Source organism: Ornithorhynchus anatinus, chromosome 13 (assembly GCF_004115215.2).
Source record: "Ornithorhynchus anatinus isolate Pmale09 chromosome 13, mOrnAna1.pri.v4, whole genome shotgun sequence".
NCBI lineage: Eukaryota > Metazoa > Chordata > Mammalia > Monotremata > Ornithorhynchidae > Ornithorhynchus > Ornithorhynchus anatinus.
This window is the reverse complement of record NC_041740.1, coordinates 6,619,321-6,633,043: the sequence shown is the minus strand read 5'-3', so window position 1 is coordinate 6,633,043 and position 13,723 is coordinate 6,619,321. Positions and strand designations below refer to the sequence as shown.

General features: G+C 42.5%; 1 protein-coding gene across 1 annotated transcript in view; it reads right to left on the bottom strand.

Moving 5' to 3' along the window:
- The window catches only part of UBE3C (ubiquitin protein ligase E3C), a 107,302-nt gene extending 95,353 nt beyond the window's left edge, over nucleotides 1-11,949 (bottom strand). The window contains exons 1-2 of the mRNA XM_001510706.4: nucleotides 11,449-11,949; nucleotides 1,692-1,745 (exon numbers count right to left, since the gene is read on the bottom strand). Coding sequence (XP_001510756.1) covers nucleotides 1,692-1,745; nucleotides 11,449-11,514 — 120 coding nt within the window. The 5' untranslated portion in view covers nucleotides 11,515-11,949. The remainder of the gene's footprint in view (nucleotides 1-1,691; nucleotides 1,746-11,448) is intronic.
- Between the last annotated feature and the right edge of the window lie 1,774 nt (nucleotides 11,950-13,723).

Here is a 13,723-nt window from a genome sequence, read left to right as displayed (position 1 = left end):
CCTTCTGGGCCCATTTTGGACACAGTCATCATCCTGTGGCTGGCACAACTGGAATTCAAGTGCTTAGTACAGTGCTCTGCACATAGTTATTATTGTCAAGTCATTTCCGATTCATAGAAACTCCATGGATATACTTTCTCCAGAACGTCCTGTCCTCTGCCATAATCCACAACCTTTCTAATGGTTCTTCCGTTATCATTGTTATGGTCTCTATCCATCTAGCTGCTGGTCTGCCTCTTCCACATTTTTCCTGAACTTTTCCTAGCATTAGTGTCTTCTCCAGAGAATTAGTCCTCCTATATATGTCCAAAATATGCTAATCTAGGTGGTCATTTGCCTTCCAAAAACCACTTTGGTTTAATTTGCTCCAAAATCCATTTGTTTTTTGAACCATCCACGGTATTCGCAAAAGGCTTCTCCGACACCACCTGCACATAGTAAGCACTCAATAAATACTACTGATGACTTAAAAAGGACCAAAGGGGAGAGGAGAGAGGCCAAAATCATGGTAGTCCCTGACCCCTGCTGTGCTTCAGCCTCCTCCCAGCAAATCCCAGGACCCAAATGTTTGAACCAAGCCAGAGTACTCATGAATGCCAGACACCCTTCTAACTATATAATTTTGGTATTTGTTAAGAGCTTACTATGTGCCAAGCACTGTTCTAAGCACTGGATTATATGGACTATATATGAAGGTAGTTCAATTTTAAATGAAATTCACTTGGGAAAAAAAAGGAAAAACAGACCACCATTATGGCCTAATTAGCCTAACAATTAAAATAACAACAACTGTGCCATTTGTTCAGTGCTTACCATGTGCCAAGCTCTGTACTATGCACTGGGGAAGATATGAGATAATCAGGTTGGACACAGATCAATGATTAAGAGCTCATCATCTTTCAGTGACTAGAAAGAAGTCTTCAAGCAATAGCAGACTGCCCAGCAGCCCCTATTCTAGGCCCTGACCAAGAGAGTAAATAAATATGTATGCTTCTTCCACCTTTAGACCGTAAACCCCATGTGGGACAGAGACTGTGTCTGATTGTATCTACCCCAGCACTTGGTGCTCCGCTTGGAATGTAGTAGAAAGTAGAAATTTTTCAGGAGAAACGAGAAAGGGGAGTTCAACATATAATACAAGATCTCTGAACATACTGTTTTTGACTGCAGTTTGTCCCCTCCAAGTTGAGCATATCACAATGCAATTGTGGTAGGATTATTTATCTGACCATAGCAGGATGAAAGTGAGCTCAACTCAGGGGCAGCACCTCACTAGACTAGAGAGAAAGATTTTTATTTGTGGTTTAAAGTTGGGGTGGAACAATGACAAATCTGTTCCAGTCTACAAGCCAGCCAACATTTTTTTTACCCCCAGCTGTACATACTGTAAAGAATAGCAATTCCTCTGAACTACTGTAGAACAATCCTAGAGAAATTTCTTCATATTGGCATCTTTTGACCCAAAATTGGTTACAATGTAAAATTCTTCCTTTAAAATTGGTTACAATGTAAAATTCTTCCTTTAAAATCCAGCAAACTCAATAATGCTTCAAAATGCTTGGTAGCTCAATTATACTAATATGATTTTAATGAAACTGTCATTCAGAATTGTCAGCTATTTATTTGGAACCATGACCCTAACTTGAATGAACCTTCACAAATCCTATGTCAATGATATATATCTATCTTACCTCTCTTTTCCTTCTTTCTTCTTGTGTCCGATGTAAAAGAGAAGCCTTTTCTTCCTAAAACAAATAAGAGACGCACACTTTTTAGCTTTTATGACTATATCATTATTTTAAGAAAGGGCCTATTTTGTTATTTCTACAGGGAAAAGGGGTTATTGAGGAAGAGCTCCATGAATTACCAGACTAGCATAAAATGATTTTCATCCCAACAATTTTAGTAGTATCACATTATGCTCAATAAAGTAGAAACAATAAAGCATTCAAAATTCTATAAAATAATGCCCAGATTCAAGGTAGTTTGCTCTGAACTACTGCAGAAGAAACTAAAAATACAATGAGAAAGTAGTTAATTACTTCAGTGTGGGACTCAAGTTGAGGATATTGACTTTAAAAAAAAATGATTTAACATGAAGGTTAGCAAAAATCAAATTATGGAGGTGGGAAGGTAATAAGTCCCTTAGGAAGCATGAGAGACAAATATTGTTTGATGTAAATTTCAGATACACATTCACCAGCTAAAAGGGGTTAGCTGGAAATTGACCAATTAGATTAAGAGAAACAGTAACTCGTGAGGACAACTGACTAATGGATTATTTTAATGTGCAAAACCCAGGTTATAAAAAAAAATTCTGGATTCTTTCATTTTGGAAATGCTTATTATCTGTACTTTAAAACTCTGAATTTTGTTTATACATAAGCTCAAAAAGTGAATACGGTGTTTTCTTAGACAGACAACAAACCAGATAATTGAATTTTTTTTGTAAAATCTGATTAAGATTTGCAGTTCCAAAAGTGTACTGGTATTTTCCTTTGATGGTGCATGAGAATTACTTTATCTACTTCCTATTCTGACTTTTTAATCTGGAATAGAAGTATTTCATAGTAGCAATCAAGAAACTCAGTTTAATAAGTCTGATTTGGCAAAAATCAAATGAAAATCAGTTGAATTTAAAATAATCTGAAAGCAAAATAATACTTTATGGGAATAACATGTACAAACAACTCCTGGGCACTTAAGTGTTATCTAACAATTTTCAAAACTTTTTGAGAATTGTTGGATAATAACACATTTTTGCCATCTGCTAACACCAAACACAGCTAGCAACTTTACTGCATAAATGAAAATCCAAAACAAAGTCTAAGTAAGGTTATGACAGAAATGACCAAGACTCAGAAACTGCAGCTGAAATAATTGTGACTTGGGGGTGGGAGTGGCAGAATGACAAGAGGCATGTTAGGTCAAGGGTTAATACTCCTAACCTTTGGTAATTTAAAGATTAAAATCCTAGATGAAAGGTGTTGTATAAATGCAAAAGCCATAGTGGCTGTTCTCAAGGGCAATAAAATATTATTCAGTAGACAATTTAATTTGGAAAATAATCAAATATATTAATCTTAATTAGCTATTGTTAATATAGCAAAAACTGTTGTCAAGGCAATCATTTTATTCAAAGAGAAATACAGAATAATCTAACCAGATTTTCAACCTTCTTGTCATTCACATGGAGCCTTTCATTCAAGGGGTTCTCCTATTCTATGAATTCCTGTAGAATTTACCAATGTAAAATTGTCATAAACTACTAAGGGAAAGAAAGCAAAAGGCCTATGATAAAAGAAGTCTGTGTAAATAAAAAGACCTTGCAATTCCCTGAAGCCCAATAGTTTTGCCATAGGAATCATTTTGGCATATAATTGAAAAGTTACCCAGTCCCCAGAGAACAACAAAATATATGCCAGGGCAACTGATGGAGAAAGAAGTACCTTTTTTTTCTTTTAATGGCATTTGTTAGGCACTTACTATAGGCCAGGCACTGTTCGAAGCATTGGGATAGATATGAGCTAATCTGGTTGGATAGAGTCCGTGTCCCACATGGGGCTCACAGCCTTAATCACCACTTTCCAGATGAGGTTACTGAGGCACACTGAGGTTAAGCAACTGGGTCAAGGTCACACGGCAGACAAGACGCAAAGCCGGAATTAGAACCAGGGCCAGTGCTCTATCCACTAGGTCACTCTGCTTAGTTGCACCTCCACAATTGACAAACTTCCATTTCCCAGCTGATTATCTGTAAAGGTAATGTCCTTCAAGCAACTGAGGACAGTCCTCCATTTAAGTCCAAGTTACGACAAAGAGCACTTCTAAACTGACACCATTTTGGGTTTGCCTTATTGATGTGGCTTGACGACACCAGGCATGTGCGGTCGGTAAATTCACCTAGAACTCCTTGGTTCGTGGCCCTTGGCTTTCCAGTCTCTGCTTCCCAGAAATGCCTGTCTCCTTGAACCCCTCCCCTCTGTTTACTGTTCGATTGTCCTACTGTAATTTGGCAGTTGCCACTTCTAAGAACATCTCAGTGGCCGCCAGCCCCCTTCACAGCCTAAACTGTCTGGGGCCACAAAGCCAGAGGCTCAGGAATGGATCTGGGCAGTGGGGCAAAACAGAGCTGTTCAGCAGCAGAGGAGGAAAGGGAGGCTACTACCTCAGGCCTTCTCCCCTACTTACCTCCTCCTCAGCTGCTGGTTGCCCTGCCTCATCCCTCCCTGGTCTGGCCCTGGTCCCCTAGGGGTGAAGCCGCCATAAAGGGTCAGTGGCAGCAGTAGCTCCCAAGTTCAGGACAGTCAAAAGTACTGAAGAGAAGCAAAAGCAGGGAGAGGAACAGGGCAGGAAAGGACTGGGAGCTATGATGGGCTGGGGTATACAACCTAGGTTCAGGAACTAATCCCTCATCATTACCATCATCATTTATTGAGCGCTTATTGGATGCAGAGCACTGTACTACTCACTTGGGAGAGTAAAATACAAAAGAGTTGGCAAACAAGTTCCCTGCCCACATTCGTAACATTGATCCTAGATGAAAAGTGACTCTAAGTGACACTGTTATGACTTAAATATATAATTTCCAAGAAGCAACTGTATCCTAAGGCTGAAGGCTGATGGTATCTTGAACTTTAAAAAGTTGGAGGACTACCTGGCTTTGACAAACTTTTTTAAATATCCCCATGCTGGCGGGCACCTGGAGAAACATTTGAGGGTGTGATCCTACTGCGGTGGAGAAGGGGAAGAAGATAGGGATGGGGAGAGTACATTGCTGAAGAGCTCTCCCCTTTTTCAATATTGTAGCTACTTTTGGAGAAATTAATTTTCCCAGGCACTAAATAGTTCCCTAATGCCTTGAAATCATCAATGATATAAGAACTCAAGTTTTATATCAGTGCAATAGTTTGTTGACTAAATCACTCTAACTCAAAATAACCAAGTTTCACTTTAATCTGGTTCCCCCTGCCCCCCCAAAAACCAACCCTGGATTCGCCATTTAACTGGACCTTCCCTCTCCATGGATCCCGCATTAGCCCCCACCACCTCGCCCCAAAATAACACCTATCAACAGTTATTCACATACCTTTTTTTTTAGAACACACTAATTAAACGATTTTTGCAGTGACTAACCCCTTTGTCCCTTCGGTAGTCATATATTCCTTTCATTACTAATCTTTCCTGCTTTCAGGTGTGACACTAGACCTATTCATCAGTATGTAAACAACAGTAAATTACAGCAATCTTCTCTATTTGATCTTTGAACTTTAGATTCATTATCTTATCTTCTGTGAAAATTAAGTATAACTAGGCCAAACTTCATAGCTACCATTTATACAGTTCATAAAATAGGATAAGATGGCTTTTCCCCATAAATTCAACACGAAATGAAATGAAGGTGAAACAAGAGAATATATCTGGAAGACACTATTACTGTATTTGGTATGTGCTTACTATGTGTCAAGCACTGTATTAAGCACTGGGAGAGATACAAGTTAATCAGGTCAGATACAGCCCCTGTTCCCCATGGGATTAACAGTCTAAGTAGGAAAGAAGATCATGTATTGCATCCCCATTTTACAAATGGGGGAACTGAGGCAAAGAGAAATTAAGTGACTTGCCCAAGGTCACACAGCAGGCAACTGACAGAGCTAGGATTATAACCTAACCCTGTGATCTTTCCACTAGTAGGTCACAGTGCTCTTATTCTTCCCTTGGCCACCCAAAAAATGGAAAAATCCCTAGCTGGTGGCTGAAGGAGAATTAGGATGGAAAGAGTGTTAACCTGAAGGAGACAAAAGTCACGGGGGGGGGGGGGGGGGGGGTATAATAATAGCAGGGAGGAAGACATTCCCAAAAAACTCACTTTTTCCAAAAATAATAAATTTGTGGTTTAGTCACAAAATATGAAAAGTACCCCTAACATGGTACATATTTCACAGTATTTCTACAGCTTTCCTTACTCTATTAATTTCTTCATTTATTCATACCTTAAATTACTGAAAAGAACTGTGAGCTCAAGTTCACTTCCCTCCTTGTTGGCTGCCTGCACTTTACTCAGGTTGATCAAAGTAAATAGATTAATCAGTTTCACATCTGTTTCAAGTCAGTTTCACTTTCTGGTTCTCATGCCCTAACACAATGCTTGAACTACACAGACTGCAGGGAAATGTTTAAGGTACAACAAAAACCTTTTTATGGACCTAAAGGAGCTAGAGGTGTGCTTTCTGTTCCTATGGGGGGTTGTTCTGTTTTGTTTGTTTTTTGTTTTTATATGAAATGCTACCAAAAAGAATGCAAGTTCCAAAGTCACCAGGGAAATTCTGGTATTTGCTTCTGGTCTACGTTTTGTTCCATAAAAAGAAGTTTCCAAAAGTGATGCCAAGTATCCAACTGGCCACGGCTTAAAACACTCCAAATACTTGCGAGAGATTCAACCTATCATGACAAGGAAATATTTAACTGGCTCAACTCAAAGATGCTTTGCACTCAGCATTATGTATATGCTCCAAACCACTCCCCCCCAAAAAAAAACCTGCTTTCACAATTTTCCAGTATCTGGTACACCGGTATCAGATGGCTGCTCACTACCATCTTTTGAAGAAATAGTGTCACAATCCTAATAGATGAGGAAAACTAGAAATAATTGTGACTAAGTCACTGGTGTCCACGTGGGGAAGAGAGACCAGTTCCTAGTGTACAAGTGAGGGGCAAACACCCCAATGAACACCACGTGGAAGTTTCTCCCTAGCCAAGACATCAGGGCAAAAATGAATGTGGGCTCAAAAATCATAGGGCTCCTGACTGAGGAACCTATTTCCAACTTCGTCCACTTCATTTCATTGTCAGAAGGAAAGGTTAATTTCACCTATCACCTGAATAATTATTTTTAAGACAGATGGGATGCTAAGGCTAAAGAAATCCTGGGTCACCCAGAAGGCCAAACTAAAATCATCTATACAATTTTGAAGTCTTCATATAGTTATGCACATTTTATTTAACTCAAAACCCCATTCACCATTAAGGCTAAAGCTCAGCCAATCATAAGTTATTAAGTACTTACTATGTGCAGAGCACTATACTAAGCACTTGGGCGACTACTATATAACAGAGTAGACAGACACATTCCCTGCCCACAACAAGTTTACAGTCTAAATGAAGACTGGGAAACAAATGAAAATGCAAAAATATGAATTTTTCTACAATTTGTAAATTATAATCCATCCTTTCAGAATCATGAAAATAGGTACGTACCCCTGTAACAGGGAGTAGGCTTGCTAGATTCTCAAGGAAAGAGGGAGGAGGAAAGTTTAAATGTTTACAAAGGCCATAAGGAGCACTGAAACTTATCACCTAGTTAGGCTTCTGGGAATCACTGTCAGCCTTAGGACCACTGAGGCTCTATGCCACACTGGAACAGACACATGCCCTTTGAGGCAGAGCAAGTATAGGAGGTGTTCATTTAACAGCATCAAGACCTCGACACTGTTTTTAAGCTACTTTTACAGACGTGGTTATCTCAGCTGTCAAAGGCCCTAACTTAATAAGGTGGTTTGGCTGTCCTGAGAAGTTCACACGACAGTTCCAAAGTGCTTGGTAATTATGTCTGATCCATTCCTCATCACCTATACAGTAAATGGGGCTAACACATCCAAATTCATTAAATCAATTTCATTCTCGCATTTAAGAATGTATTTTGAAAATGAGGATTAGTCCTAGCTTCCTGTCCTGTGGGAAACTCACCCAATTCAAAATCCTACAAGTTCCATCCAGAGTTCCTCAGCCAACAGGTTTTGTACTGCAAGAAAATTCTTCAGAGGAAATGTACTGTCATGCAAAATATGGCGCTATGGACCTGCGTTAGCTAACATCAACATTCCTAGTGAAACCCTATTTGCAACCAAAGAATATACCAGTCACTCTGAACTGAAAGTTGGATTCTCATTCTGCTCCTTAAGTGATGGGAGCACTACAAGACCAAAAATTACAAACTGATCTATAAAGTCATCATATTTTAGGGGAGATTGTCAGACAAAATATGGCTTCATGCAACATGGCCTAATGGATACGAGCATGGGCCTGGGAGTCAGAACCTGGATCTAATCCTGGTTCTGCTGCTTCATTCATTCAGTTGTATGCATTGAGTACTTACTGTGTGCAAAGCACTGTACAAAGTGCTTGGGAGAGAAATATAACAATAAACTTACATCCCTTACCAACAGTGAGCTTACACTCTAGTGGGGGAGAGAAACATTAATACAAATTACCGGCTTGTCTGCTGTGACCTTGGGCAAACCACTTAACTTCTCTGTGCCTCAGTTACCTCATCTGGAGAATGGGAATTAATACTTTCAGCCTCTTGTGCAACACACACTGTGTCCAATCTGATTAGCTTGTAGCTACCCCAGAACTTAGTACAGTGGCTGGTATGTAGTAAGTGCTTAACAAATACAAAAAAAAAAAATTAAAAAAACCCAAAACTCTTGGCCATACTAACAATCCACAGACCAAAGGTTGCATCCAGAGTTCTGTACGGATCAGAGACTGAGGCCTGCTATGGACATCACTCCTGGCTTTTTAAAACTGTTTCCATTAAGTGACATCTTTAAATTGCACTCAACACTAATGGGAAAAAAGGGAAACTAATTTTAACCAAGAACCCAAATTCTACAACCCAAAAGAGATGTTGGTTGTAAGAGCTTTCCTCATATAAACACGGGGGTATGGTGGATGTAGGGCTTTAGGATATCTAAGTAGCTGGGTAACAGCTTAGCATGAAACCACCACAAAGGTGTGCATAAGGAATTGCAATGCCACAAAAATCACAACTTCAAACGTTACCAGTTTTAATGAGCAAGTGAGACAAGGTGGCTTTTTTCAAATCGAAAACAAAAACCGCCACCAAGCAAGGAAGGTCTTATTGTCCTAATCCAAAACAGAGAAGACAGAGAGAAGGAACATGAGATGGGATATATGGTATAAAACTGAAAAGTCCTTGTGGGGCAGGGAACATTTCTACTCGCCCAAGCACTTGGTATAGTGCTCTGCACACAGCAAGCAATCAATCAATATAATTGATTAATGAATTATGAGGGTAGAGAGAGAAGGAAAAGAGTAGTACTAATAATTGTATTTGTTAAGTGCTTTTTATGTGCCAACCACTGTTCTATACACTGGGAATGATATACTTGAGCACCAATCTACTGGAATGAGGTTTCGGGGTTTTTTTGTGCCTTGTGGTTTGGGTTGTTTTTTTTTTAATGGTACTTAAGTGCTATGTGCCAGCTACTGTACTAACTGCTGGGGTAGACACAAGTTATTCAGGTAGGACATACTTCATGTCCCACAGGGGACACAGTCAATCCCCATTTTACAGATGAGGTAGCTATGCAGAGAAAAAGTTAAGTGAGTTGCCCAAGGTCACAGAGCAGACAAGTGGTGGGAACTGGGATTGGAAGCCAGGTCCTACTGTCTCCCAGGCCTGAGCACTTTCCACTAGGCCATGATGCTTCTCTCCTTTGATTCAGTTTGATTTTACATGGTCCAACTTTACTGAAGCCTGAGAGAAAGAGAAAAAAAGAGGGAGAAATTGCCAAGAGGACTTAAAGACAAGTAAAATAACTCTTCATTTACAAATGGTGGAGTACCGATTCTAAATACCCTATTGGGAATAAGGCAAGAGAGAGCAAGTTTAAATTGCAAAAGAAATTTAGGTTAGCCATTATAAAAAGGGCCTCCTGGGTCTACGGATTGTGAGACACTGAAACAAGGCAGATTGGGTAATACCCTTCTCTGGAGATTTTTAAGAATAAAATAGATAACTCCTTCTGTGGTGGAAGGTGCAGTCTTGCCTTAGAGCAGTTGGATTGAGCAGCCTTCTAAAACTCCCTTCCAATCTTTGACAGCAACTATCCAGAGATAAGAAAACATATTTTAACAAACTGAGAGTGCTAAGTTCCAAGTTGTTATAATTACATTGTCCACACTTTTATTCTTGGTACAGTTAACTTTCCAAAATGAGGAGGAAGAGTATGGGTGTGAAGGGGAAAGATACCAATATTGGCCTATCAATCACAGGCCAGGCTCCACTTCTACCATCTGTGAAGTTCGGGCTGGAGGAAAATGGCCTGAAAGGCATGGCTAGGTCCATAGGCTCTATTTTGCTGTTATTTTACTAAACACTTATTTCTAGGGGCAAAAAAAAAAACTATAAATGGAACGAATTCCGTCTCGGCAAATATTTTTTCTTTGCATACTTACGGCTGTGAAATCTTTGAACATTACAGAGAGACCTTTTCTCCCCTGAGGAAAAAGTGCTTAATAGCAAAATAGGATGCCTTAAAAATAGAGGGATGTTTTATCAAGAGCAAAAATTGTTGAACACTATTTGATTTCAAAAGAGGCAAAATCCATTCCTGAGGAGCAAAGCATGCTCTGGCAGTTGCCACTTGATCGCACTAGGTTAAGGCGGCCTTCACCACTGAAAAATGCAAATCCGGGCTGAGCATGTGTTTCAAAGTGACTAAACAGCCCTTAGGTATCACAAGTGTCAGGCAAATAAAACTGCTCTCCCATTACTGAAATGCGTAGCTTAATCTCATTTTGTGTACTTGCCCGGGACGAGAAATACCGTAGGAAGATTTTATTTGTCCCATCTCATGGCACCAAAATGTGCATTTAAATTCTGGTTTTGAGCCTAGGATCTCTATCCTACTCCAGATGCTCACATTACCCACACGCACCATGCTCTGCGCAGGGTAAGCACTGACTAAATACCAGATTGAACACATAGCGTTGCATCACCGCTGATGTATACGGCTCGTTACCTATGATGGCAGAGAAACCATTATCTGCCATTTTCAGGAAGTGACTCCCTACCAATCAGACTGCTGATGGAGTTGTTGGGAGGTTATTTGCCCTCCCATCAGGAGCTTTATAAGGCCCGAGAGCCTTGCGGCCCATTAAATTGGCAACTCTCCCCCATCACCTCCAGCCCAGTGATTTTTTTTTTTTACCCTTCCAAAAGCAATTTACAGAGCAAAATGCCAGGAGGCTGTTTTTCATTCCTAGGCTCTGCCTTGCAGTTAGTTTTTTCCAACTAATTGCCAACTTAGGAGACTGAAGCAAGCTGTTCCTCCGCATGTACGACTTAACAACAAAGGGGGGGATCCATCCCTTTGGGTGGGGGGCGTAAATGCGGCCAAGGTTGAAGGCGACTGCAAATCTGGGAAGGGGAGGAGGGAGGTCTTGACCCTCGGGCATGTGTCTCCGGGGAGGCCGGCCTCTTTGATCTGGGGATCCCTTAAACCCCCCCTTAACCTGGCGAGGCCCAACACTCGGCGGGGCGAAGACGACAAAAACCACCTAGAGACCCAGCCCCGATCACAAAGGAAAGGCCGCACTGAGAGAGGGAAGAGAAGATGGGAGAAGATGCTTCTCTCTTACCTTCCTACTTGCTCCTCCAAGGGACACCTTGGGCCTTGTTTTGAAATCCCCTTCAAAGCTAAACATCTTTACAGCTTATCCCATCTAGGAGGACGGTCCTGATCCTGACTGACGCTGCCAGGAGCACAGCCAGGAGGAGGAGGAGCGGGGGGGGGGCGGGGGGCGGAGAAGGGGCCCTGATCTGCCCGGAGGGGGAGATTGAAGGGAGAAAGAAGCTGCTGCTGATGCAGACGGCGGGTCAGATCCCACCCCAATCACCCTCCTCGTTGCCCTCTGCCCTCCCTCCCTCCCCTCTCTGCAGCCCCTGCCCCCGGCTGAGGGTGCTGGGCGAGGGCAGAGCGGGACGAGGCTCCGCAGTGTGGCCCGGGGCGGGGGGCTCGGCTCCCCCGACTTCCCACTTCAGGCACCAGGAGGGAGGGAGAAAAAAAATCCCCCCCCCCCAACTGTTTATTCCCCCGCTCGCACTAGGAAGCGGCCGGCACCGGGCAGAAGATGGCCGCCGACTGCAGTTCCCCTCCGCGGCCGCGGGCGCGCACGTGCGCGCCCCCGACTACGGCGCCGGGGGCCTCGACGTCGCGCGGGAGCGTGCGCGCCCCCGGGGCACGCGCCGAGGGCGGGGCCGCGCCGGGCCTTCACCTGCCGCCTCTGAGCCCCGCCCACCTTCTCCCGCCGCCCCTTCATTCATTCATTCAGTAGTATTTATTGAGCGCCTACTAGGTGCAGAGCACTGGGCTAAGCGCTTCGTTCATTCATTCAACCACCCAAACGTATCGTTTAGACCGTGAGCCCGTCGTTGGGCAGGGATTTGCTCTATCTGCAGCCGAATTGTCCATGCCAAGCGCTTAGTCCAGTGCTCCGCACCTAGTCAGCGCTCAGTAAATACTATTAAATAAATTTATTGAGCAATCCCCTTGCGCACTGGACTAAGCGCTTCCTTCATTCATGCAATCACCCAAACGTATCGTTTAGCCTGGGAGCCCGTCCGTTGGGCAGGGATGGTCTCTATCTGTTGCCGACTTACCCATTCCAAGCGCTTAGTCCAGTGCTCTGCACATAGTAAGCGCTCAATAAATACTATTGAATGACCGCTTCCCTTGCTCAGAGCACTGTGCTAAGCAATCCATTCATTCATTCAATCACCCAAATGTATCGTTTAGACCTTGAGCCCGTCGTTGAGCAGGGATTGTCCCTATCTGTTGCCCAACTGTCCATTCCAAGCGCTTAGTCCAGTGCTCTGCACACAGTAAGCGCTCAATAAATACTATTGAATGACTGCTTCCCTTGCACAGAGCACTGTGCTAAGCGCTTCATTCATTCATTCAATCACCCAAACGTATCGTTTAGACCATGAGCCCGTCATTGGGATGGTCTCTATTTGATGCCGAATTATACATTCCAAGCGCTCAGTCCAGTGCTCTTCACACAGTAAGTGCTCAATAAATATTCAATTAATCTACTGAGCGCTTCCCTTGTGCAGAGCACTGAGCTAAGCGCTTCATTCATTCAATCACCCAAACGTATCGTTTAGACCGTGAGCCCGTCATTGGAATGGTCTCTATTTGATGCCAAATTATACATTCCAAGCGCTCAGTCCAGTGCTTTTCACACAGTAAGTGCTCAATAAATATTCAATTAATCTACTGAGCACTTCCCTTGCACAGAGCACTGTGCTAAGCGTTCACTCATTCAATCACCCAAACGTATCGTTTAGACTGTGAGCCCGTCGTTGAGCAGGGATTGTCTCTGTTGCCAAATTATCCATTCCAAGCGCTTAGTCCAGTGCTCTGCACACAGTAAGTGCTCAATAAATACTATTAAATGACCGCTTCCCTTGCGCAGAGCACTGTGCTAAGCGCTTCATTCATTCATTCAATCAATCACCCAAACGTATCGTTTAGACCGTGAGCCCGTCATTGGGATGGTCTCTATTTGATGCCGAATTATACATTCCAAGCGCTTAGTCCAGTGCTCTTCACACAGTAAGTGCTCAATAAATATTCAATGAATCTACTGAGCGCTTCCCTTGAGCAGAGCATTGTGCTAAGCGCTTCATTCATTCATTCAATCACCCAAATGTATCGTTTAGACCATGAGCCCGTCGTTGGGCAGGGATGGTCTCTATCTGCTGCCGAATTGTCCATTCCAAGCGCTTAGTCCAGTGCTCTGCACACAGTAAGTGCTCAATAAATACTATTCAATGAATTTACTGAGCGCTTCCCTTGCACAGAGCACTGTGCTAAGCGCTTCATTCATTCATTCAATCACCCAAACGTAT